We start from the raw sequence: 27,305 nt of genomic DNA, 5'->3' as shown, positions 1-27,305 counted from the left end.
CGCCGCCAGGCGCGCGGGAGGACCCGCACCGCGCTCCCCCACCCCCACCCCACCCCCCCGCGCATCCCCCGAAACAAAAGAGGCGGAGACGTAACGCTGTCTAGTATTTTATTAGATTTCGTTTCCAATATGCCTGTATTGGAAGATTTAGGAGACAAAAAAGGCACAAACTCACATTTAAAGAAACAACGAGATCATCTAACCCATTCTACAAAGTGTGTGTTGCAAAGGAAAGAGCACGATGAATCCATCGAAGGTGGCGGGGAGGCCGAGCAGGGGCGAACCCAGGGGGCGAACCCAGGGGTCGCAGTGTGGAGCGGGGAGCAAGCACCCCACCAGCCATCCGGCCTGACCCAGGCTGCGGCAAGGCACCTGCCGCCAGACCCCCCAAGCCCACCTAGCGCAGGTCGGAGAGTGGGGCACAGCACAACCGTCACCTTAGGGCAGCCAAGCAGCCCAGCGATAGCCCCTCCGGTGGGTTGGGGGGTCCTTGCCAAAGCCGATGAAAGATACCGCATGGTAACGCTGCGTGATCTTCGCTGTGCTCGCTAGCAGGAACCAAGCATCGAGACTGAAAGGTCTCCCTGGGATTTGTCTATCCCAAGGCTGAGGGATGCTTTCACTTTGGATTAAACTGGAAGGAAAGAAAGCAAGGGGCAAGGACAGGGGCGAGTATTCAGGCTGGAGTTCCTGCATTATTTTTTTTCTTCAGTTTTTCCACTAATCAGGAAAGCTTTGTGTAAAAGCTCTTACTCTGAAATCAGAGGATCAACAAAGGATTGCATGGTGGAATGTTACAATCTGCTTCCATAGCGATTAGTGTCATCGGATAGAAAGCCTCTTGGATAACACAAATTGAAAGAACAAGTGTGCTATGTGTATTTTCAGGTTGTCCTCAAGTGTAAGAATCCCTCAAAACGTAACCGACAAACATGAACAGAAGTCAGTGCATAAATTCTCAGTTAAAAATACTTGAAACTGAAAGAACTGTAACTGGGGCCTACGCTCCTAGAATACTTCTTGAACAGCTATAGAAGATGCCACAAAACATCCTGGTCCCAAATAGCCTCACAGATTAAAATTTAGTTTCTTCACCTATTTCACAATAAATTTTGTTTTACTTCTGCCTGGCGAGATTGTTAAAAATCCCTCAAACCCCACCCCCACCCCACAAAACTGCCCGAGGTCACTGAGAAGAGCCTGCCAGAGTTACTGGTACAATTCAGAGCTTATTGCACTTAGACATGAGTAAGGCAAAATAAGAAACTAAAAATAAAGGGATAAACTGCCCCCTCCCCAGAAACCAAACGCCATCCTCTCCCACCAGAGCACGGCTCATCTTGCCTCGCACTGAAAACAGTTCAGATCCCAGCACATACTTGTTCAGCATGGCACAGGATCATTTCAGGATCTCCCGCTTGCGGGAACGTGAAGGGCTGAAGGAGTCAGTGTGTTACAGAATGCCAAGGAGACTCCTCAAAAGTGGTGATACACCCACGACTGTGTTTGGCATTCAGTATTTCACGTTAGTGCCACCAAATACAGAAGTGGAAAACAAAGTGATTACTACTAGGAAAAAAAGAAAAATCAAACATTGGGCCTTAGGCATAAGCAAAGAAATTCGGGATTTTCTCATATGTATTTAATAAAGCAGCATTTCTTTGATTCTGTTCTGCTTATTTGATTGTCTAAAGCTGATATCAACATAAGGATAGTTACAGTATTTGAGTTCATTAAATAACCAGAGCTCTTTACATTGTTTAACAGTAAATTTTTGTGATTTATAATCACTGACAGATACCCTAGAAAACAACTGCAGGTCTTTAAGTTGGTTTTTTATAGCATGAAAGGAGAGATTTTAGTCAGTCTGGCAATGGGAAGAATATTATTGCTGAGCAGAACCACCAACCCAGGCACCTGGATGTAATCAGATACCAAGACTTTACTTGTACACCAGCTTTTGCTACATCCCAATTTGTACAGGGGGAATCACATTATTATTAGTCAAAATAATTTTAGCTTTATAAGTTACTGGGAACCTTAGTAAATAAAGAACCAGGAAGTTGCAACATAATATCAAGCAACTTTTCATAACAATTTCGTAAGACTGACACACACAGCTGAAGGACAACATAGCTACATGGGCCAAAGGGACCACGTACCACTAAATCGAAACTCAACAGTTATGTGCTGGAGGTCCTAGCACGGGGACACTGAATGCAGCTTCTGTGCAGTCTTTAATTCATATATGCTAAGACAGAACAAAGTAACGCCGTGCAGAAGCCACATATCACAATTCATTGCAGACCAAGAACTATATCTGGCTACTCCTGATTATGTATTCAAATTACATGCCATTAAATGTCTTACCCTGGGAGCAAGGGTCAGAGCATAGCATTTTTTAGACTAGTTTTGCACTCTAAAATACTGACAGTTTCCCTCTCCAAATAGACATTCAAAGAATGGTGAAGGGCTGGGCAGGAACAAAGGTGGCAGTTTATCCCACTTGGAGAAAAAAAAAAAAAAAAAAGAAAAAAAAATCTAAGTCACCACATCACAAGACTATTTTAGCTAAAAGTGTCACTTGGAAATCAAACAGGGCCACATGGAAATTGGTCTGAACACAATGAAAAAAACAGGAGGGAGGAGTCATAAATACAGCGATCTCTAAGTCACACGTCTCCAAGGAGCTACCTCCTTCGTATACGTGCTAACATTGGAGTGCTTAGTACCAGACTGTCTATTTGCTCACAATATTAAGGGGCATCTAGAATTAGCTATGGGAGACTTAAAATCGCCTGCCGATTGAATATAGAAAGGCTTGATCCAGAGATGGTCCGTCAGTCAAGAGTCTGGATTCCCTGGGCCTTCCTGACGACTGTCTTGCAAACTAAAATAAAGAAACAACAAGAACACATTTTAGAACCACTTTGGAAGAACAGCATGCCATAAGAAGTGTCACACTGAACCTTCAGAAAGCAAGTGTGAGACACACTGTCACCAGGGCAGACAATGGCAACAGACCAATGCATCACTACATTTCAGCATTAATCCAGAGCAGAATTTCCAAGACAACCTAAAAATGACAAACAGAAATTGCAATTTAAACAATCTAATCCAGAGGATACAATACAATTAAGACCACCTACTCATTTCCCTAAGCTCTAGAGCAAGTGGAATGAAGAGGAAACTAAAAAGGTTTAAGTCACAAAAAAAAATTAAAATATATCTATCAGAAGAAACCCTGTCAGACATTCCCTCACCTCATATTCCCTGCTTACCACCAACCAACCAGCAGATAACAGAGGACAGGCAGAGGTAAACAGTCAGTCCTTGATAAGGTTCCTCTCCAAGGATAGCTTGGATGGTATTTTACTGCCCTAGAAAAGTTGTGGCTAGTAACTTGGACTTCTCTACATAAATGGACAATCACTTCCTTCTCCTTGCCTTCTTACATCCCTAATACTATACCACATTTTTGTACAGTGTCCAAGGGAAAAAAAAAAAAAAATCACCAAAACCAACCCTCAAACTGATTATACAACAGAGTAAAGTTCAACATTCTCAGCACTGCTTACATGTTTTAGCATCCAGCATGCTGTCTACAATACAACCTAGGTATCTGGCCAACAAAGGCAAATTCATATATACTCTCTCTCCAGTATGAAAGCCCCTCCCCTGCCAAGTTAGCATACTCATAGTGAAATAAGATGAAAAACAAGTAAAAAGCTTTGAAATTGTCACTGCTGCTTCTCTTGCAATGCGCAAGTGTTGCTCCAGGCCTTGATCCATTAGCAAATACTGTTAACAAACAATATGAGAAATACATTCCAAACTTATTTGCAAGGAATTTTCCATTTCTGAATGTATTTAAGTATTTGCAGGTCCAACTTACTCTTTTGGGACTGCAGAAGTTTCTCTGCAAGTCATGGAAAGTAACACATACTTTACAGAAATAAGAACAGCAGTGAAATCTACAAAATGTTCCAACACATTTTTCTTACACTTTTCACTCAAACTTTTCTTTAGAATCCTTCCGAAACAAGACAATAAACTCACTTGTCAACTTGTCTAGTGAAACAGGTTCAGTATAAAAACAATTAATACTGCAGAACTCCCTGCCAGAAGCTACGAACAGGGTCATTTCTTACCTAAATGTATTTTTTCTTCTAAATAGAGCAACACAGTTTTATAAAACTCACTTGATACCTACAGTGCACAAGGAAGAAGTCATGTTAGTCATCTGCAGCTGACATTCCTTTCACTGGATCTTTTTCTCTCATCTGAAAGAGGAAACACTATTCAAGAACAGATTCTCACACGATGTTATCTCAAAATTTATTGGTACAGAACACATTAAGCTTCCTCCTTTATGTAAGACACTGATTATATCTGAGGATCCTAAATCAGTGTTATTTTTGCACCATTTTTGCTGCAGGTGTGCTAGGGAGCTGGAACCATTATCCAAAGGGCAGAGTGTACATGTAACTATAATGAAATCTCCTCAGGCATGAAGGAAGAGAAGGGTGCAGTGCAGGATGCAAATCATGGAAACAATACACCCATTATTACCAAATTTGTGTTTCTCATAGGAAGAACCCTATTATATACCCCCACTACCTGCTTGTAATACTCAGAGCTAAAAAATCCTTTTACTGAACTGGTTTTTGGAAACAAACAAGGACAAAAATAACCATCAGCTTTGGGTAAAAGCTAATAGAAGATATTAAAGCAGTAAATGAATCATTGCCACTCATATCCTCATTACCTGTGGTTCAATATATTTATTGGCTCAACAACAAACAGAAGGAGAAGCCCATAATGATTAGAAGGAGATTCCAGCACAATGGAGTCATAGCCAATCATTCAAACCACAAGCAGCATGACCTAAATAGCAAGAGGACAATACACACTACTCTATGACAATGCAGCAGTCTTTCCTCTCTCTACTGTACTGGATAGAAACAGTTTTTCACACAACCCACACCTGCCCTAATTTTCCACTGACCTCATCCAGCTGTCTCTTGGTCTCGTCCTCCATCCTACGAATGTCCTCCATAGTCAGATCAACCCACTTATCAAGCCAGCAAAAGAGCTGCCGATGGAAGTTTGTGAAGAGACGCTTTTCTTGCTGCAAAAGGAGGAGGAATAAAACATACAAGCAAGCTTACTCATAGGGCAATTAATATGGATCTAACCAAATCATAACAATAATTTTCAGAGATGTGTACACTGAAGAATCAGCTTCCTCGCCCACCTTTCTATAAAGCTGCCACAACTGGAAAGTGGAGCTATCTAATTTTTAGTCTTTTAAAAGAATATCTAGAACCTTGAATCCCCAGAGAAATGCATTTTTTTTCCCAAGCCTAGACAGCAGCCTGCACAATGCACTGAAAGAATTAGTGAATGTTTTACTAATCTCCTTTGATCTGGCAGTATTGTTCTGACTGAAAAAAGTGCTCCAGGTTGGGCTTACCTAGAGCACAACAGTTGGCCTGAAGGTGCAGAAAAAAGCAGAAACAGAATAAAAGTATTTCTGAAATAATCTTTGACTTGCTAAAAACTGGAGGTTAGGAAGTATAAAGAGTTGACATGCACCTGTCTTGCCTTTTCTTTCGCAGTGACCTAAAAAACCCCTACACTTGTTTTCTACAACTGAAAACCTTTCAGCAGAGGTAACTAACGTGCACAAACTACTTCAAGTTAGGAGCAATTTATTTCCATTTTATAGCAGATAAGCTAGACAAAATCATTGTATTAGGGGTATACAATGCCTCTTGAAAAGTTCTCATTAAGGAAGGACACTTCAGTTTTACCAATTATGGTTTCACATCTGATAACTTGCTCTCATCAAAAGCAGCTTGACTGCTTTGATGCAAACGCGTAGCTGAAGAGACATTCATAAAGAGAAAAGGGTTCAAGACACCGCTTTGTTCAGGGCTTTTGTTACAGGTATTTGAAAACCTTGCAGCAGTATGGTCATTCCCCCTTAAGAGTTCTCTTCAGATCGTATCACCAGAGAATTGGTTTTGCAGAAGCAGCACTGTAGTTTACCAATATTAACCACTGAAAAGTCTCCATGATCTGAAGTCACAGGCATTTCATGAACATGGCACTGCCTGGAAAATTGCGCGTACTGATTCCCAGGTCAAGCATCCTGCTGCAGTTCATGGATTAGAAACTCTGCCACAGAAAAAGCTCTTTTCAGGATACCATTTACTCATATTTTAAGTTAATGAAGTTTCCTACCATCTGCTTCTTTTTTAATATGGGTGTTTCAAGCAGCAGACTAGGAGAGGAAAATATGACTAGAGCTCTAGGACTTGCCAGAAAGATCCTCAGCTGATTAGGATTAGATAACTGAAGCTGTAGCTATATGCCCACAAAAACATGTCTTACCCCTGACCAAAATAACCCTAGTATACATGCATCATCTCACCAGTCACAAGCCAACTACCAAATAACCACAGTTCTCAAGCTTACCTATTAAATAACACAAAACAGCCAGTTTACCTTCATACTTTAGAGTGAGACCAGTTCAATAGCCAACTAACAGAACAATCAGCCAGCCCTGCCCTTGGATTAGCAGCAAACTGAATCCAACTTTAACCGATTGCAGCATTATCAGGCAGAGGCCTTGACTGTCTTCCCTGAGGTGACGACCACGTTTCAAATTAGTATCTCCAGGCAGGATAGACTACTAGAAGTTGAGATGCTAAAGCAGATGGGAGATGAAATATGCCTCATTTCCACACCTCTCTCCTCAAAGAGCTCACTTACCTTCTGTATAAAGTTCTCAACCTTATTTTGCAGACCCCACCACTTGAACTTGACTGTTACCAGTTTGTAAGCACACATGTATGGGCAATCTGTCTGCTTCCCCAGCTCCTTCTGCAAAGACACAGACACATTCACATCAGAACTCAGGGCAAACGTCTCCAGGAAAGCAGACCTTTCAGTCACAACTATGAAGTCTTTCTTCCTACAATTCCTCACAATCATCTTGCATCCTTACACCTTGCCTATCTTTTTATTTTTAAGTTTGTCACATCTTTACTCACACCTTTTCCAGGGTATTTAAGAGTATCATGAAAATAAACTCTAGTTTCCTCCACAGGTGGTCTTCCCTCCATTTTGAGGATGGACCATTCCCTCCTCTCCTCTGTTCTCCATTTTTTTCTTCCATTAAATATATGCTTTTCAGTATATTTATTCACTGTTATGCCACGGCTACTGAGTTTCCTTAGAAGTCTTTTAATCAAGTACCTATCTAAAATATTTTACAAATAGATTATATCATCCAAGTCATCCACATAATTATGAAGCCTTAAAGAAAATTCCACCCGGTTTGTAAGATGGACTTTCCTCATTCCTTTTACAGGAGCCACATGCACTGTTCTCAAGTGAATCATCTCAACCTCAGCTTCTACCAAGTTTGCCTGCTAGAGATCAGACTTCCACACCCGTAGCTCCCCAGACCCCATTCAGGGTCCCTTTTAAAGACCGGTATCATATTTGTACTGCTAGAGTCTTCAGATTCCAAGGATTTCAGTGAAAGGTTAAACACTGCTGCTCATAACTCAACTATTTCGTCCTTGAATTCTCTTGGGTGAACCCTTGGGCTGAACACTGGACAGCTCTGGCAATTTCTTGCAACTCATTCTATCTATTTGTACCAAACCATTTCACTTCCTTTAACTTCAGAACGGATCATAAGCAGAGTTCTGCATTTCCTTCTACAGAAGTGAATCTAATGTTTTACATATACATCTTTGGCTCCAAGCCATGCAGTCATGCATGCAGATACAGATCCTGAACTCATGCAATACATACCTTCCAATTGGGACCCAGAGGTCCACGTCCAGTCTTGACAGATTTGAATTTTGCTGGGTCTTCTTCTGCTTTGTAATCCTATTGGACAGACACAAAAGATTAAACACAAATTATCCTACTGTTACCCAGCTGCTCACTGTCACAAAGGATTTATATTTCTGGTGGGCAAAGACTAACCTCTAACTGCCTTCTCAAGAGCTACTGTTTTCAGACTTCAACATTAGGTCAGGCACTCTTCAAGGAAACATATTTCTCCCCCCTGTGCTGTGTTCTAGACCTATGTGAAGAAGTGGTAACAAACCAATATGACCTCTGTAAGGATTCTTTTGGGGTAAGACTATCAGAAGATCTGTAAACCCTCAGGATAGGTTTCCTGTAACCACTTGTTCTTTAAGAACTAAACACTGCTGCTGAAGAAAATAGCTATGCTCTCTGGAGTTGTGGTATGTAGTATTTTTCACAGCACTGCATCACTATGATGCTCATATACTGCACTCAAAGACAAGTACAATCAAAGTCACAGTACCGCCAGAACGAAAGAGGCAGCAGTTATGTCCCCTGTTGCACAGGAAATTATTTGCATCATTCCCTTCTTGCACCTTGGATTAAGACTGAGGTGTGTACTCTACTCCTACCCCCAACTCAATTAAAATGAAAACAAACTCAAATTATCATCAGTTTGGTGTCAGAAGTGATCAACCGATGATATCATCTTCAGAAGTCTTCTGCCCCAGGTGAATTCTCCATGCTCTCTGACAGCATTTAATTCAGATTCAGAGTAGTCTGTATCTACAGATACAGCTTAGTACCTGCCTAATCTATCAGAATCAGATGCTTCTCATGTTCTACCAATTCACATTTATTGGAAATAAAAGCTAGAATAAGTAGTTCTAAACTAGTTCTGGCCAAGTTTGAGAACAAGTAAATCACCCATATTTGAGTAATGCCAGAAACACCAGGTATGGAAACTCAAACAACATTCCATTTTTATATAGTTGGGGGTTATTTTTCCAGTACAGTACAAAAACATCCTTTAGTTTCTTACAGGAACTGTAGTGATTCTTAGAACAAAGTATTAGCTACATGATTTCAAGATACACTTGTGAAGCCATGGGTCAGTTTCAAAACGGAGGCAGTTAAAAGAGATCCTGGATGAAAAGGGCAGTGCCACTTCTTGCTATTCAAGCATTGTAATCAGCTACAGTGCTGTAGAACTACATATCTACACCGTTACGTGCACTGTAAGGCTAAGCAGCACATTTTACAGACAGTATTGACAAAGCTATTAAAAGATCTCCTCTAGCTTGCTTAAACACTTCTAAGGAATGCCTTTCTTCCTCTTTCCATCCTCTCATTTGTCCCGTTACCTGTGACCATCCCTGGGAACACAGTTTGTACATTATCCCTCTTTTAGCACAAGGCCTCCCACACTAGGGAGCTCTTACCCACCTACCATACCTTGGGAAGTACTTGACTCCGATCAGCAATGTCTATATAAATAGCTTCTACATTCTTCCATACATCTGGCTCCAGCTTATGAACCTGCAGCGAGAGTACAAGACTAATGTGACTGATTCAGCTACAGAACACTCCCATTCTAAGACTGTAAAAAAAACAGGCAGAGATGCAGACACCCAGCGTTCCCCTTCCACATACAGAGAGGGCACTATGGTAAACACAATACGAGATCTTCTAAAGAAGCAAAGGTGCTCACACAGAACAAATGTTTGGGGAACAATTTTATTCAGCATATACAAGAAGCCAACAGGAGGGAGTTTCTGCCTTGCCAGTGCAATAAGCATTTCAAATCCAGGAACGCAGTGAATAGACAGTTCCACACAGCAATTCTCTAATCTAGCACGGAAAGCAGTATTGTGACATTAAAGAGATGAATAAAATACATGACACAAGTACTCACATTCTCTTGTGTTCCAAGATCTGATTTATGCCAGGTTTCAATTTTGATCAGGAAGTCATCCTTCATATACTCATTCTATCATCAAAATAAAGCTTCTTGTTATTCTTTGGATACATAACTTGTCTTCTTGTTAGCTAGATAAGCACTAGGAAAGTCAACTCAAAGAATTATAACTTGATTGGGGTTTCACTTTGGGAGCTTCAGAATTATCTGTAAACACATCGATGCTTTTAACACATTTTTTTTATCATTAAATGCATGAGATCAAATAAACAAGTTGTCCATTGGAAAAAACATAAGTTCCATTGTTTTAGTGAAACATTCAGAGTTTATAAATAGCCTTTTCTTTAAAGGACAATATCTGCTACTCTAAATAGAGTTTAGAAGGGGTAGCATAAGTTAACTAGGCAGAAATTGTCTTTTTAAAGAGATTATTGATCTAGCACCGAGTACTTATTTGGATGCAACTCTTTAAACGAACAGCAATGTTAAACTGATGTGTTGAGAGCTTTTGACGCTAGAAAGGGAAGGGACAAGAAGCACAGTTCTGCCAAGTAAGCAAAAAACTTTCCATTTCTCATTATTACTGTGAGTAGAAAAGGACTTCTAAAGGTAACCCTATCCTCCCTCAAGGGAGTAGAAACAAAAGCACAAGCCAGTGAAACACTTGGCACGTAAAAAGGAAATATCAAATTCAGAAGACAGATTACTCAAAGGAACATAGTGGTATGAGCTAACTTTCTTTTAATCAGTTTATCTAGGCAATGGTACATTTCCATTTCTAAAGCTGGCCACTGACCCTAGTTACAAAGTGTTTGTGGATATGCCAGGGTTGGTAAGGGGCTGTAGCCGACACAATCTTACAATGACAAAAGAGCTAAAGCACCTTTAGCTCAGGCTAAATAGCTTCTTATACCCAGAATGCTTTATTTCAGACATTATATATACTTCCATAGATCATCAGTAAAAACAATACTTACTGTAATAACTGGTCCAAGAAATCAACACATGAAAAGAAAGAGATACAGTACTTTAGTGAAAAAAGAACGTACAGCAACCACTGCCCTCCTCCCACCATCAGCAAAACAGGGACAACTTCAGCTTCCCGGGGGCTGCTGATACTACTGCAGAAAACCCCCTAGAAGCTGATAAACACCAGCTAACTTCACCCCCTTCTCCTCTGGAAATTCTCAGGCTTGGAGAAACCCAGAGGAGCAGCAATTGATTATGTACTGCCACTTCTGCTCTCTGGACTCCAGCCAGCCGGATGAGAAGATGGAATAAGTATGTTCAGCTGACAGCATTTTACCAATCCTTTCTCAGCTTGCAGATAAGAAACACCTCCGTAGTTCTGAAGCAAACACATGCTGGATTTCAAGCCAGTGTAGACCTCATCACCCCTGCATGCAGTAACCAGACCCTCTGCATCTCTACTGCTCATGGTAACTGAACTCCCTGGATAGTAAGGCTCAATTATTCAACACAGAAAAGCAATTAAAGATCCTGTAACAGTCAGCAGCAGCATCTGTTCTACCTGAGCCATCAGAGTATGTTAGCAATTCTCCTCAAGAATAAGGATGTCTTAAGTTAAGAGCTGAACTCTGCAGGTTCTGATGTTTAACATGTGGGCTTTACTAAGCAGCAATTTTGTTTTAAAGGTACTATTACAATTTGTGAGTTTCCAACCCAACATCCTGTAGACAGTACCATTCCATATCACCCATCACACACATCCAGCTATCTTAATTACCTATTGCTGGGCCTTGGAGTGTTCCAGATCCCTAACAATTTGAAAATTGCTTTTTACAGCAATTTACAGAAGGCTATTTATTTCAACTGTTGTGTTGGGGTGGAGAGAGAGAACAAGCAAGCAGAGCTGAGGCTAGTTTTTAAAAGATGGAACTTCATTTCAAAGAACGTTTCATTATTTCTGCAAGGCAGCATTTCTTCCTGCTAGTCCAAACAAAATACTGAATAAACCAACAATAATTACAAATCAGAGCCCTCCCACCTTCCCATGACTATGTGCCACATCTATGTAGCTGCCTTAAAACAGGTTCCTCCACCTTCCTTCACCTTTCTTCTCTGTGGAGAAGACTCCTCATTTGGAAAGCAAACAAATTAATATCTTTAGAAATGTCCATTAAAACTTAGATGTGCAGCTCACTACAAATTAGGGCCTGCACTTGAGGTGCACAGCAGTGACTCCTACACATCTCAGCTGCAGTTATAACTTCTCAATTTCTTGACATTTGGCTGTAGGCCATGCTGACACTCAGAAGAGTGGAATACACGTCAAATTGCTTTTCTAAAAACATTTAAGCAACATTAATATTTAAGTCAGACTGCAGAAAAGAACCATGAACACTGTTCTCCTTGGCACTAGCTCACAGTTGTAACTATTAAGCAACCCTCACTTCATTTTTACTGTAGAAGTTGTAAACGTATACAATGACAATCTCATTTACAGTTCATACTCTCAAAGGAGCTAAGCAAGGCTTCCATTCAAAGTACATAAAAACAACATGTTACAGCACAAACAAGTCTGCAGAATTGCAGGAAGTCATCAGCATTTAAATTCCTTCAATCTGCAGTACTTTGATAATAGCATATAATGTGTATACTGAAGTAATAATTGAGCTTTTCAGAGGAAAAATAGGGAAATGTAAGAAGAATGATCTTTTATACTTAAAAAAAAAAACCAACACCATGATGCACAATTTATTAAAAGTACTGCTTTGTTCAAATTTAAAAGGCTGGATGTAATAGCCAATGTGCAAGTTAGCAGTGCTCCAGAGAGCAGCACACTAGTAATGCCTTGGTACAGGAGGGCACAGGCAGAGGTACCACTAACCCTTACCCAGACAAACCAGGTTTAGTTCTTAGTGTGTCCTGGCTCTTAAATTTCAGACTTTAGTTAGAGCACTGAAAGCCATGCCACTTGGCAGAAGCCAGCATCGCATTTTATGCTGCACAAAGACTCACATGAAGCCATCCAAGCCTTCTCACATATGACCAAAATTACCCAAGTGCATCCCAAAGTAAAATGATAACGCAAAAGGCAGCCCACACCACATACATGGGTTCTGCCCTCCTCCCCAATACTAGCAAGTGAAGGTTTCAGCAACTTTTCTGAGCTTTACTTGATCACGTCAGGCTAGCAGATTCTCCAAACAGATTTGTCAGCCCCCGCATAAAAACTGCCTTCTGCTCCAACCCCCACAACAAAGCACTTTCTATCTCATCTTATATTGGTGTTTATTACAGTTGAGAATTGTTTTTTGTTATGTTATCATTTCTAGCATACCAAAATCTGAAATTTCTTGTGACTGTGTTGGAAAGACTTGTACTTGATTTTAGTATCACATTTTTTCCACCTAAGTAGAATTTTAGCAGTGTGTAACTGAAGGATACGCAATGAAGAGTGACAAAACAAGCCAACTCCATACCTTTGTTTCAGATATTAGGGGAGAAGAAGAGAAAGAGGAGGGTACAGCTAGGCATTATGTCTAACAAAACCTACTGGAGCCAACTTTGTCAGATCTGTTTCCACGATTTAAAGAATTAATGAAAGAAGTGTTTGCATTTAAACCAATTCAGTGTACTTCACAGGCAAATGAACTAGATAATTAATAGCTAATTTAAGTGATATGCAGCAAGAAAACTGCATAAAGCCAAGAAAGATAGGTTTTTAATAATTGTTTCAGCATTCAGCATTTATTGTGACACATTAAAAACTTATTCTGCATTTGATGACAGAATGTGAATTTTGTATTTGAAATATCCATTCCCCTAGATTGCTGCATGTAATTTCACGTACTGAAGTAACATTATCCTCCCCCACCACAAAGCTTTTTCTCTTTTAAAACACTTCATTTAAAATTCTCCTAAGGAAATTGTTGAAAATAACTTTTTTGATACTGAGTTTCAAGAACAGTTGGAATTTTTAAGTTTACAGTTCCCATAGCAACCATACCACTCCCAAATAGCAGAAAATGCATCCTTCAAAAGATAAAAACAGAAAAAAAATACAGCCGAAAATACTACATAAATTTGGAGGCAAAGTCAAACTTGCAGTTCCTACAGCAACGAAGACCGGAAAAACAGCAGTAGTTAAACATCGTGGCTGATAACTTCAGAGAGTAAATAAGATACTAAACACTCCTGTAGAAAATTAGTTTGACATTGTTTCACCACTTTGCACAACTTGCAGAGCCTCACCCAAGCTTTACAGATGGATTCACTTTACACTTGTTGGATGAGAGTTGGATATGTGTCAAGCCCCCAACCCAGAAGCAACCACAGCATTACCTCTTCAGCCTTCACTGACTTCAAATCCTGCAACTGAGTAAATACCAATCACATAACACTGGCTCCCATCAATCTGCATTAAGTAAATGGCAACCAGGATCTTCCCCATTCCCCTCTTGCACCCTTCCATTGTTTTTCACACCAGGTTATCCTGTGCTTGAGTATGTAAAAATCATTCCTCATTCATTTCACTAGTGTTACACATCTGTTCCTTTATTAGGACTAACACCTGTTTCTTGGTCTGTTCTTTTCCACTGTCATACATTACCAGCACATCAGGCAAGGGCAGTTCTTTTAACTCCACAGCACTATATTTTGCTTTTCCTGACCAAAGAAAGTGCTTAGAGAACAGAAATCCAGGATTTAAAAGCTGAAACAGCTTCCCTACTAGATGTCTCCTTCCTTATGCCCTCCTGCCCTCCCCCCTGTCCTTAAACCAAGAAGCCAGCAACCCACAGTCCTTCCCCCACACACTCACCAGTTCTGCAGTAGGGATAAGCATTCCATGCTTTTTCGTGTATATTCAGAGCTCCTTCAGGGGCCAGCATTCTCACAAATGTCGGCACTTTGCTGCAGAATTTGGAAATAGGAAGAAAAGCATTGGTAAGAACGACGTGTAATGAGAGCTGTGGCCCAGACACTCCGAGACAGGCAGAACATCACCTGAAACGCAGATGCTAGAGACTTGCACATGTGCATATTGGTGGGGTTCTTCCCACCCCTGGTACAATGATTTCCAGAGACTGCTGAATTGGATGGTTAAGCTAAACCTTCTTTACATAATGAAAAAAAAGGAAAAAAGGGAGGGGGAGGCAGGGGAAGGAGGCTGAAAACAGGTTGAAATCTAGGAGGTATTTTGCTCTTTAGCCAAACTCAAGTATGCAATCCTGGGTAACAGGATCATATTTGCTTCGAAAAACTCAGAACCAGATTTTCTTGGGACAACAGCCACGCTTACAAGGGTGGATAGCCATACCAGTGGATGCCCACTTCCGGCTGTACCATGTGCCTGCTGCTGCTGTTACACTCCTGTCTTTCAGCCTTTACATTATCTGTGATTTACACAGTCACTGCAACCCTATTGCATCTTCCTCCAGTTCCTCCTACCCAAGGAACCTTGCCCAACTCTGGGAATAGAATGTTTCACATACCTCTGTAAGTGGTAGATCTTGTGTGTGTACTGTCCACGCTCTCCATCTCTTTCGTAAGGTTCGTTCACCAGGACCTCCACTCCTTCCCCTCCACCAGTTTCATTTTTACTGGCTTCTGCCACAGAATACAGCTGCCCCACTTGATACTAAAGAAGTTAAAAGACACATTATTGTGATAGCTATCATTTAGCGGAAGTAATAACTTTAGCAGAAGAGGCCACAGATAAATTTATGATCTGGGGAGAAGGCACAGAAAACTACATCCACTTGCGTGTCCAGATAAGCAGCTCATTTAATTTTGATACAGAAAGCTTGAGTGGTAGTTAGGAGGAGAGCACTGCCAATAGGATAGTTACCTTTAACCCTTAAATCTCAAGCTCCAAACCAATACAGATACAGGAGAAAGTAAAATGGATTAAAGGAGTGTCAAGACAACCTTTAAAGAAAACACAGATGACCCCAGGCATACTGTAGCAAAATCCATAGTATGTCACTCTTTTTGGCACACAGGTGTCCCAACTGTTCTGGTCAAATGGAGAATAATGCACTGCTAGTACTAAATTAATAATCACACAGTACTTTATCCAGAAGAGTCCCAAAGAACATGAAATGAAGATTTTTGACAAAATGAGGGGTCGGAGGGAAGGGAGTGAAGAACTGCAGAAGGCAGACAGAAGATACAGGGTACTTGCACCACCTACTTTAAGTGCTCTGAGAAACATACTTGTTAGATGTGTACGGCCTAGGAGCCCATTAGAGTCAAAGATGAGCACCTCCCAAGTGCAGTTCAAAACAACTACATAAGAAGATTGAAGTAAAGAGGATATTTGCACCAGTGGGTTTTCCAATGAAATGCTGCTACCTCTTAAGGATGAATACACTGAAATTACCCTTCTCGGCCTTTATGACGAGGCCTACTAGCATCCTAAAACTTCTCTTGCCAAAATTGACACTATGATCAGGTCAGGTCAGGTCATTTCTCTTCAGTGAACACCCATTTCTCTTCTGAACTTATTTGTCAGGTCCTCTCCAACCAAGCTTTTTATTTCTTCTCAACTGTCTTTATCCAGCCCCAAATTTTGGTTTACTTCCACATAACTAAATCCATTCTGAAAACTTTATCTAATGAAATAACTGAACCAACTAGAATCCCGGATGACCAGCTGATCCATGCTGTCAGTACTCCCCCTATTATTTTTCCTAGCTTCTTTGTTTTGAGTTGGGGCTTTTTCTGCATCACACTTCCTCTTAGCCACAAGCATTAAACCACTAAAAGGGAGAGCACAGAATTTCAACATACAGTGAAATTCTTACCTTAAGATTTCAGTCTCTTACAGACACTCACTTGGCAGCATTATTTTCCAGGAATCACCCAAACTACTTGATAGTACACAATCTCTTTTGTAAAAAGCATGCAAAAATGTTTTAGAGGGAAAAGCAGAGGAAAATTCAAGAATATGAACAAAAGAGAATATTCTTCTCTGCAGAATATGTAAAGACTAATACACTCTTGCCTCTAGTAGTTGAAAAAGGGGATGCAGAGCTCAAAAGAAACACGATCAAATGAAGAAAATTCACGCAGGTATCTTTAAGGTGAGGATAAATGAGCAGACGAGGTTTAAGGAAGAAGCAGCTAAAGCACTAAATCAAAAGGAAGCGTTCAAACTTAACAGAGTGAAGCCTTAAACTGAAAGCAAGCAAAACAGCAATTGTTGCCAAAGGCAGTACAGAGAGACAGTCTGACAGGGTGATCCACAAAGTGCTAGGCATCAGAAGTGCACTGATTAAAAAACCCAAACAAAACACCAGCGCCTAAACCCCCAAAACCTCCAAAACACAACTACAAAGCAACAGAACACTGTTGAGGCCTTCCTCCTTTTCCCCAGCACAGGGCTGCACATCAGAATCAGGAAGAGCACTTACCACTCCCTAAAACAAAACCCAGCTTGGAAAAGTGGAATACTGCTCAGAGCTGAAAACCCAGAAATATTTCACTGGGCTGGTACATCTTCATCAGTGAAGGAAGACTTCTATAGTGGTTAAATTCTGTTGTCAGAGCATCCCAAATAAAAGCAGTACCCAAGCTCTGTGGTTTGTACCATCTGGTGCTAACAAAGACCAAGAAAACATTTATTCATATTGGAAGAGTAGTAGATGGCAAGCCAAAGTAATAAGGCTGGATGTCCTGGTCTCAGTTAGTCTGAGGCAGGGCAAAAAGCATACAAGACCACTTTCAAGCCAAGAGCAACAGCTCTGCTGGATCTCTCCAGAAGGTACTGGCCCAGGCACTCCTCACTTGGCTGGACAATTCCTGCAGCGTCACCGGCAGATTGGGTTTCTGTCTGGATTTTGGGCTGCAATACAACTCTCTGCCTTCTGACATTTCATATACTGCTTTCCTTATGACTCCTTACAGATGACCCATACAAAGCAGAATACTCATCTCCCTCTAGAAGAGCAAAACATGAGAGCTGTGAAATCCCAGAAGCAAGCTGATTTAGTGGAGCCACACATACACTCATAGGGAAGAGAACTTAACGTGAGTTTGGCAACTACAGTATTACAGAGGAAGACTGAATGGCTTTGACTGCTTTGCACCAAGTCTCTGGACAAGTCTCCAGGGGTATAAACTAATTCCTCTTAGTAACAGCCTCTCATTCATTCCTTCTCCCTTTTAAATACGTGGGTCAAAGTTCAGACACTAAGAAGATAAGCCCTTTGGTTTAGCATCTTCATCATTTAATCTTCCCTGTTATTTCTGATCCTTTAATCGCATCGATAACAGAGGAAAAGGCCCAAATAAAATTGTTCCAATGAACAAATCCCACAGCATCTGCCTAAAAAAATTTATCAGAAAACCAGATTCTGGCTCCATAAAGATCAAAGTGTCAGACAGACCTATCCTTGCAGACCTGAGAGCTCAAAAAACCCACCTTCTCTTCTGCAAGAGAAGTCAACCCACTTGATCCATGTCACACCACCTCATACAGCTGACAGCATATCTTCATTACACCAAATTTCTTTCAGAAGGCCTGATCTCAATGTAGCCATCTTCAAGAACAATTATTTTCCTGAAAGCAGCTTTGAACACAAGTAAGTCCTTTGTGTTTGGCAAGGTCCTTCCCATGTGAAAGCAACAAAGAGGCAGCACAGAATGTGTACACACAGCTCTAATCCATACCAGCATTTCAAAGTGGCAGCTGGCAAGACACCCACACAGCTACTCAAGTCCACACCCTCGAAGTTGGCACTGTGCAAGGTGATGCTGGTCAGAGTACAAGAGCAAAGGTTAGCACCTAAGATACAACAAGGTGGGGTTTTTTTTCTTTTTGCTCCCTGCAGCACAACGATGTATAAAACAACACAGGAGTGCAGCTTGCAGCCTGCACTTCAGCAGGACATTTTGGCAGAATTTCCTAGCAGAAGACAGTCTGCTATAGTCTAACTCCTACATCCCAGCCTTCAAGTTTTAGTCATTGCCAAGGCTTCTCTTCCACTGTGTTGTTCCCATCTTAGCAATTACTTGGCTAACTGTTTAGCACCAATCTATTTATTCATTAAGTCACATTACTGCAATGCCTTTCTGATCACTGGTTTTCTCTTGAATTCCTTACTATTGGTTAAGCTCCATTTTTTAGGTTGACTGAATGCAGAACCCCTGGCATATCACAGAATACCACAGACTCCCTCAGCCCTATTACAGTGTCTCAAAGTTGTAATTCATTTCATTCCCTATCTTACGCATTGGTACCAGACTTTTGGCAATAATTTGCATGCAGAACGTGTGAACTCCTAAGTCTTTCAAGCAAAAATTGCCCATATTAAAGTGAAAGCAAAGTCCTCTTGCTAGCCAGAGATGCTTAATGAGCAGCTACATGGTCAGGAGCCACAAGTCTCCAGAGCCCTACTGAAGAGTTTTATGCACAAGGAAATCCTTGAAAGCAAAGAAGTTTTAACAGCTGTTTTGCAGTACAGACAGTAGTGTAATTAATGACCAAGTGATGTACAGATGTGTCAGCATCTTTCCACACAGGAAGGTAGACAAAGCAATAAACAAACCCAAAGCAGTAGTCATCCTTTGAGTCAATACTGGAAATAACCTTTCTTCTTAAGCATACCTTTAAAACTACTGTATCATGTAAGTACATATGCAAAGATAAGGAAACTTTAGAAATCTTTCTGCTTAAGGAACTAGTTCCTGAAATCCAGATTATCACACGAGAACTGTCAGATCTTGAAAAGGGGCATCATCCAGGGGACATGGTGACAATATGCAAGTCTGGGGAAAAATTAAGTTTGCTCACGTTGGCAGTCTATCCACAATCCAAGCACATTAAGGTGTTCTCTCTAGTATCTTCATTCCTTCTCTTCTAATGATGTTTATTTGCTCTTCACTTTATAGACTTTTCAGTAGGTTGCTCAACTCTCTGGAACTCCTCCAACCCAGAGGAGAGGAAGACACCTTCTGAAACAATGACCCCACGGCATCCTCATACAAGGAGGTTGCTAGAGGCCAACAGATTTACATACCGCCCGAAACCTCAATTTTCCACACAGGCAGCCTACACACAAGGCTCAAACGTGCTTGGCACTGAACAGCCAGCCAGGGAGGGAAAAGAGCATAGGATAGGACTCACTTTAACTGGATGAAGGTTAATCCTAGTATCAGAGAACTCAGAAAAACCCTGTGCTGGGTTCCATCCAGTCTAACCCCCTCTCTAGGAAACAATCTGTACACTGATGCTTTGACTTTCTCTTTACACAGCTTGATGCCTAGGAGGCAGGCATGACTATGAGGCAGGGCTCCTGTTATTCAGGCTACAGTATTCTGTTTACTGAGCTCTGGAGTACCTTACAATTTACCCATAACTTTCTCTAACCTCCAAGTTTGCATCCTTTACTTACTTGATAAATCTTACGGTGTTAGTTCTTTGTCAAGGACTTCCCCACATGAGTAGCACTCAGACACAACAAAAGATCCAAACACACCTACTCTAACACTTTAGACAGACTTCCATTAAAACTACTTGAACAAAATTCAACACAGAAGGCATCTAAGCTACAGGTAAGAAGTAAGCAACAGACTTTTGGCATTAACAGCCTCACTCTTGCACCAACACAGAACACAGACCTAAAACCACTGCCTGATCAGAGGTCTAGACTTTCTTTCAGCCTATGGTACCCGTCACAGCAGACTGACCCACAGGAACAAGGAACTCAGCTTAGTCTTTTACCAGTCAGCCTCATGGCTGCAGGAATACACTGTATCAAGTTCTAAACTGTGTTCTGTCAGAAGAGTAGTTATAAAAGGCATATGCTTAGAACAGTGCTGCCAAGATCCAGCTCACCACTGTGTACACCACAGTAGCTGCTATATTCAGGGGAAAGAAAAACGAGTAGGAGTGCTGCTGTTGTAGCTCTCCCCAAGAGTTAGAACAAGCCCTTGACCAGAGCTCACAATCCCTAAGGCTTACAGCCAAGGACCACAAGGAAAAAAAAAATACATCTGGAAGAAGGAATCTACTACAGAAATGCTACAGACTCAAGTGACTCTGTCATTTCAATTTCTCATCTACCTTGCTAGTATGATCATTAAAAAATTGAAAACATTTATATGGTCAGATTCTCTGCAAGACTGGTGTTCAATGCAGAAGGGAGGAAGGAAAGGCAAGCTGCAACTCTCAGAGAAAACAGCAGGGAATCAGCCACAGACCGCACTGCTATTCCATGGCCAGTTTGGTGATCAAGATCACCACATCCATTGTACTCTACATTTCCTTCTCTCAATTAAAGCTTCAACTAAACAAAAAGAAAGTTTTATTTCTGTAAGAGCTAGAGAAGACAGGTCTTAAAGAGTCCTAGGAAAGATATACACAGTCTTTCTTTTGCTATACCAGCCTCATGAACCAGAAGAAATTGTTGGTCCTTGTCTAAGAGTTTAAAACAAAAGGGTTCAAAACAGGAGTTCCAGCAAAACACAGTTTAAAGGGCAATTTAAATTTCTCCTAAAAAAAACACCTGAAAAAAGAACAATAGTATTAATCAAAGGAAACTGCACTTTAGAACAGTCTGACAAGTCAAGATTTGTAATCAACACATCTGAAGTACTTTACAGGAAAGATAATCAGTACCCTCAGGCTTAAAGAAATTTAATTATTTGGTAAAAATGATGCTGAATGAGTAACATCTCACAGGGGTCCTAGAAACAGCTATATCCTTTTGCATTTTCCATGGTGTTTTCTTTCATACAAACTGCTTTGATCACAAGTTTATTTACAGTCCTAAAGAAAGGAAGCAAGAAAAGGACTCACCTCCTCCACAGACACAGGCAGGATAACACGGCTGAAAGGGAATACAGAAACAGAAAATTAACAAATACCTCCGCAGCTGCAAAATTTACATGACATTCCTCACAGCAATGGCTACACAGCTCTCCTGTCCCCCCAGTATTTCAGCATCCAACTAGTTTAGCATCCCCAGCGTTTACCCTTTAGTCCAAGACTATTTATATAAACAGCCTCAAAGAGAATCAATACATGATAGAGCATAATTGCAATCCTGTACTAAAACCGTGTAATTCTCATAGGCCCTTACTGGTAACACCTTACCAGCCTACAAATCTACACAGCATCAAAACAGTTACATGTTCCTTCTCACTACATCCCTTCAACAGTCAAATCTTATTTCTCATCAAGTTGTTGTGGAGGGTTGCTATGTGCTTCAACAATTTTGCAGAGATCTGTGATTGTCACAAGCCATTGCATGATGTGCTTATACATCCTATCCAGTAGGAAACGCCACCAGAGAACTGTTTCAGAAGGCTTTCTCACAGCCGACTGCAAAGGAAGGTGCTGCTTTTTCTATACAGTGTGAAAAAAGGTGATCCATGTGGTTTCCTGAATGCCTCTTAGAACTGACTGGACTACAGAGCAAAAGCTGCCAGAAGTCACACTGAGATTTTTTGAAAAAGACAAGAATAAAACTGAATTTAAAGGTGATAAAATGCATACATGTTAAGGCCTTTAAAAATACTATAACTATCTCCAAAACTAGATTTGTATTTAACTTCTGCTTTCAGTAAGGATGATGCTGAAACAGGGAACCAAAGCAAGATACAGATGAAATGGATACAGCTACCGTGGGTGGAAAAATTTCCAATATTTTGGGATTTAGTATCAAAGAAATGAGAATATAATGGGATCAGGGAAAAACTCTTTTATTAATAACTGATTTTTAAAAAGCAATACCAGTGAAAATAAAATTTCTTTTCTACATTAGAGGAATGTCACCAGCAAGACAGCACAAAACAAACTTTAAGAGGGGCAAAAGTTTACAGATTATGCAAGATTACTTATGACAGCACTGCTTTATGCTGGCTGCAAAGTACTGCAGAAAGAGCTACTGAGAACTGCAGATGAAGTTCAGTGTCAACAGAAGAACACCACACTTAAGCATTTGTTTTCCCCAGACAAATGGGGTTGATGAGCCCCAAATAAGCTACTGACAACAAACATCTTTGTGTCCTTATGGAAAAGCATCTGGAAACATCAGCTCAGAGGCAGTTCAAAAGTAAACACAACATCAAGAACCGGAACACCATACATACACAGATACACAAAAAAGACAGTTACGCCACTATACTCTCTCACACATCAACATCTTGAATATTGCATATAGTTTTGGTCACCTCATCTCAAAGAGGATAAAGGACAAGCAAAGGAAGGCAGAAGCAATGATTGAAGATGGGGGAAAAGTCTCTGTGTGAGAAGAAAGTAGCTAGACTAGGCTTTTCAGCTTGGAAGAAAAGAGTTATAGGGTTAAAATATGGTAGAGCATTAGAGAGTCATGAATGGTGTGAAAAAGAGAATGAAGAAGGAACAATGACTATGTCTCACAACAGAAGATTTCAGGAAAGAACAAAAATCATTAGGCAACAAATTTTAAGACCAATCAAGTGTACTACTTTACATCATGCATACTTAAGTTATGGGATTCCTTGCCAAAGACAAAAAGTATAAGCAATTTTAAAATGGGATTTGATCAATTCATGGAAGTCCGTATGCCATTTACTGGTAGGATATACTGAACAACATTCATTCTACTCACTTATACATTGTTTCCTAAAAATATCTGCTAGAAAAGCAAGATATAAGAGGACCTCTGGTCCAATTCAGTATGGTATTCCTTACATAAGGGAGAAGAAAAAAAAAAAAAAGAAACTGGATTTCCACAGGTAAACCATGCCATCAAGCATGACATTAGGTTAGTTAACTGGATTAAACAGCAATAAGAATGAAAAGAGAGAGAGGATGGTAAGTAAAGGCAAAAGTCCAAGAGACAGGGAAGAAACAATCGTTTTGGAATGGAGTTTAAAAGCATTTTTCTTTAGAAAACCTGGTGTATAAAGATGGATGCAAGCTAATGAAATTCCATTTAGGAAACTGGAAGACACTAGATCTGAATATTATCGTAAGAATTCAATGTTCATCAATAGAGAAACAGAAAGTTAAATAGTTTACAATTCATTTAGCCCAGCAAACCAAGAATCCAGGGGATTACTAACACTTGCAGGTAGTCAAGTGGTAATGAAGGAGGAGGGAAGACTACTCTAGAGGATCCAGTGGAAAAGCTTCACCAAGAGCAGCAATGGAAACAGACTCCTAACTTTGGGGTGGCACTTGATCAGCTTATGAGAAATTATACAATGTGGTTGGCCTGAAAATTCTGAACAACATTTAAGATCCCTCCTAGATTAAAATCTGCCTCAAATGACAGCAAAGGGAAGTACAGCTGCAGAGAAGGTCAGTGTCATTATCGTCACTTCACAGGAAAGGGAAGTGAGTCTCTACACACTGATTCTCCTCAAGGTCTTCCAATGCAGTTTAAATCAAAATAAAGACAGCAAGCAAGACCTCAACCATCATTTACAAACCCTGAAACCAAAAACCTAACTCAAATAAATGAGCAAACCCCATGCAGCCTATATTTAGCATGGATAGGTAGAAATGAAAGGTAGGTCTGATGAAACATCAAATGAAAATGTTAAAGTTATCACTACATAACCATCAGTGCAAGAAGCTGTACCAAAAAGATGATACAGATTGTCCGACAATAAAAGATGTGACATCAGGTTTTTGTTACATTGCTCTATTTCTGTAACATCTCCCAAAATACCTATGGAGCACATAATAATACCCATTTGATTTAGTAGGGAGAATGTGACAAGGGGTCACAGTGATGGAAGAATAATCTGCTCAGATGATATGCAGTTACAGCTCACATATTTTTACCACTTAGATTAAGCAGGCAGTAAGGCACCCACGTGCAGTGCTGGGGCAACCAGAACTAATAAAACAATAACAACAACATACTTCAAATAACCAGGCTACACCAAAACAAGCAGTTTCTATATGCCTTAAACAACTGCTTCCTGGAACAGGAGGTTTAGTCAAAAAAAATCTCAAATAGCATGTTAAATGGGCAACTTTCACACACAACATCAAGGAAGATTTATACCAGAACCAATACAGTGACACAACTCAGAATGTGCAACTGTTGGAGCTAGCTGGGAATACCAAGTCAAAAAAAAAACCAAACCAAAACCAACGCTCCTTTCTAAAGTATAGTAGGCACCTTGGCTGTCCTTAAAGCCACATATGTCATCAATAAAGACACAAAGAAGGAAAGAAAACAAACAGGACAATATAGCTGATGAGAAGACTTAAAAGTTGGTGACCCTTCTGAAAACAGAAATGGAGGCCTGTAAAAAGAAACAAATTTCATAATTGTGGTCTTTTAACCTTTAGTCTTAACATTTACACTTCACATTTTGTTTCTGAAACAGGCAGTGTGAAAGATACGCTGATTTGGTGAGTAAATGATAATACCAAGTAAAATGATTTTTGGAAGCCTGATGTTCATCAAAATGAAATTTTCATACTCTCAGAAATCTGGGAATCCAAAGTACCTATGTTCCTACCTTTATGAGACGCCCTGTGAGTAGCATAGCTCACTGGGAAGTGAGCTTGACTGCAGTACAGGACAAGAGATTGTAAGCAGAAACATCAAAAAGATATGTGAATGTGAACAGACTTAAACCAGACAGGCACTGTAAGAGGAAAAGTACATTAAACAACTAAAATTCATAGGAAAATATCAACAAAACAGATAACTATCTTTACATGCACCTGAAACTAAGGACTTAGCCCAGGTTTTTGTCTGCTACCCAGTTTAACACTACAGAAGACAACAGTATCTATGTTAGGCAGAACAGCTCTGCTGCTGCTCTTAAGTTCTGCACCCCTATTGTTGGATAAAAATACCAAGGGTTTAAAGATTAGGGAAAAAAAAGTTCAAGTTTAAAGACAACTGCAAGGATCAGTACAACCCTCAACATAGTTTTAATATTTAAAACCACACCATTGTCCATGATCTGACAAAAGTAATTGCTATAAAGAGGACACCATCATGTAGGTAAATGTGTCTAAGAGAAGACCTGAAAACCCACTTTATCATTGGGACCAAAGCTATTTCTATAAGGGGGAAAAAAAGAAAAAAAAAAAAAAAAAGAGGGAAAAAAGCCTCTTCCATCAGTCAAAAGTAGTTTAAAATGACAGACTGCACTTAAGTTAATCTTATGAATTCAGAAAAGAAATACGTGCAGTAGTATGCTGAGCTGAAAGACGCCTAGCCAAAGTGCTATTCCAAAAGAGCATATCATGTTAGCAAGCAGAAAGCAGCTGAACGAAAGACTACAAAAAGCGATGTGACTAATAGCTACACACTCACGACAGACCGTCCAGCCTTTTTTCCACCCCTTCTTCCCCAGAACAACCGCAGCAGCCTCAGGGACAGCAAAAAACTCCAAGGTAAGGTTTCCACATCAAAAAATATTTTGGAGTTATCTTATTTCTGGCACACTCTTGTTGGAGTCTCCCGTTCGAAATTACACCGCTAAAGGCGCGTAGGAGAGGAGGGGGATCAAAACCAGGCTCCCCGCTTAGCCCTGTGACAAGGGGAAGGGGGCAAGGTGCCGCTGCCTCGCACAGACAGCGCTGAGCCGGCGGCTGCCAGCCGGGGTCCGAGCCCAGCTCCCGGTTCCGGCAGGGCCCTTGGCACCAGCACCCCCGCTCCCCGAGCCACCGGGAACACACGCACCCCACCCCCCCGCGCAAACCCCCCCAGCGCGGAGCCAGCGGCGAGGAACGGGGACCGGGGAGGCCGTGGGGGCACGAACCCAGCCGTCCCCCGCAGGGCTTCGCCAGCCGCCTGGCCGGGCACCGGGATAGGGGGCTGAGCGGGGGGCCGGTGCCCGCCGGAGGGGGCCGCTGGCAGCCGCCGGCTCCCGGGACACCCCCACCCCGTCGCCGCCGCCGTGACCTTCACTCCCGCCCCCACCGGCGCCGCGGCCCTCACACGGCGATCCCCCCCCCCCCTCTCCGCCGCCCAGCGCCGGCTGCAGTGCGGGACAAGGCCGGGCCGCCCCCCACGGCTGGTCACCGCGCACAGGCGCGGCCGAGCGCCGCCGGGGGGTGACCGGGACGCAGGAGGAGACCACGGACCGGGGCTGGGGGGGAAAGGAACTCCCTCACTCACTATTCCTTGATGAGCACCATGGCGGCGCCGCCGCGCGCCTCCCGCCCGGGCCGGCCCCGCTGAAGGTGACAGGCGCCTCCCGGCCGCTCCGCTGGACCGCGCCGCACCGGGACGGGGGGGCTGGGGCGGCGGGAGCAGGGGCGGGGCGTTTCTGCGGCAACGGCTGCGTCACGGCGCCGCGCAGGCGCCTCGTTACCTCAGCAGCGCGCGCGCGCACCTTGGCCGCGGGGCGAGTGCGGGGGAGCGGGCGCGAGAGCTTCTCGCCCGCCGCGAGCTGTCTCCTCAGCGCGGTCTGAGGGAGAGATGGCCGCAGCGCCAGCCTCAGGGCCACGCTTGGTCAGTAAATAACACCCCCCCACACGCCTTTTTGGAGGGCGGACAAACGATGTGGGTATTAACGCAGGTAGCTACGGGGTAAGTCAAGGGTGCAAGCAGGCAGGATAAGTGCGTTTTCTGTGAATGGGGCTCCACGCTGTCACCAGGTCGTGATTTATGGT

The 27,305-nt window shown here is 41.7% G+C and overlaps 1 protein-coding gene across 2 annotated transcripts; it reads right to left on the bottom strand.

The window, feature by feature from the left end:
- Positions 1-91: 91 nt before the first annotated feature.
- On the bottom strand, positions 92-26,951 carry PITPNA (phosphatidylinositol transfer protein alpha). Of its 2 annotated transcripts, none has more exons than XM_037374566.1 (12): positions 26,809-26,951; positions 21,525-21,555; positions 15,214-15,359; positions 14,541-14,632; positions 10,732-10,739; positions 9,752-9,826; positions 9,292-9,375; positions 7,834-7,911; positions 6,781-6,891; positions 5,009-5,131; positions 4,203-4,283; positions 92-2,890 (listed from the first exon to the last, which is right to left on the bottom strand). In XM_037374566.1, the coding sequence occupies exons 1-11, from the start codon at positions 26,826-26,828 to the stop codon at positions 4,236-4,238; spliced, it is 816 nt and encodes a 271-aa protein (XP_037230463.1). In that variant the 5' UTR covers positions 26,829-26,951; the 3' UTR covers positions 92-2,890; positions 4,203-4,235. The 2 variants fall into 2 exon arrangements, with proteins under 2 accessions (XP_037230463.1, XP_037230455.1); XM_037374558.1 differs by having other exon boundaries at positions 4,214-4,283; positions 26,809-26,950.
- Positions 26,952-27,305: the final 354 nt, after the last annotated feature.

Source organism: Falco rusticolus, chromosome 1, assembly GCF_015220075.1.
Source record: "Falco rusticolus isolate bFalRus1 chromosome 1, bFalRus1.pri, whole genome shotgun sequence".
Taxonomy (NCBI): domain Eukaryota; kingdom Metazoa; phylum Chordata; class Aves; order Falconiformes; family Falconidae; genus Falco; species Falco rusticolus.
This window is presented reverse-complemented; position numbering and strand designations above follow the sequence as displayed.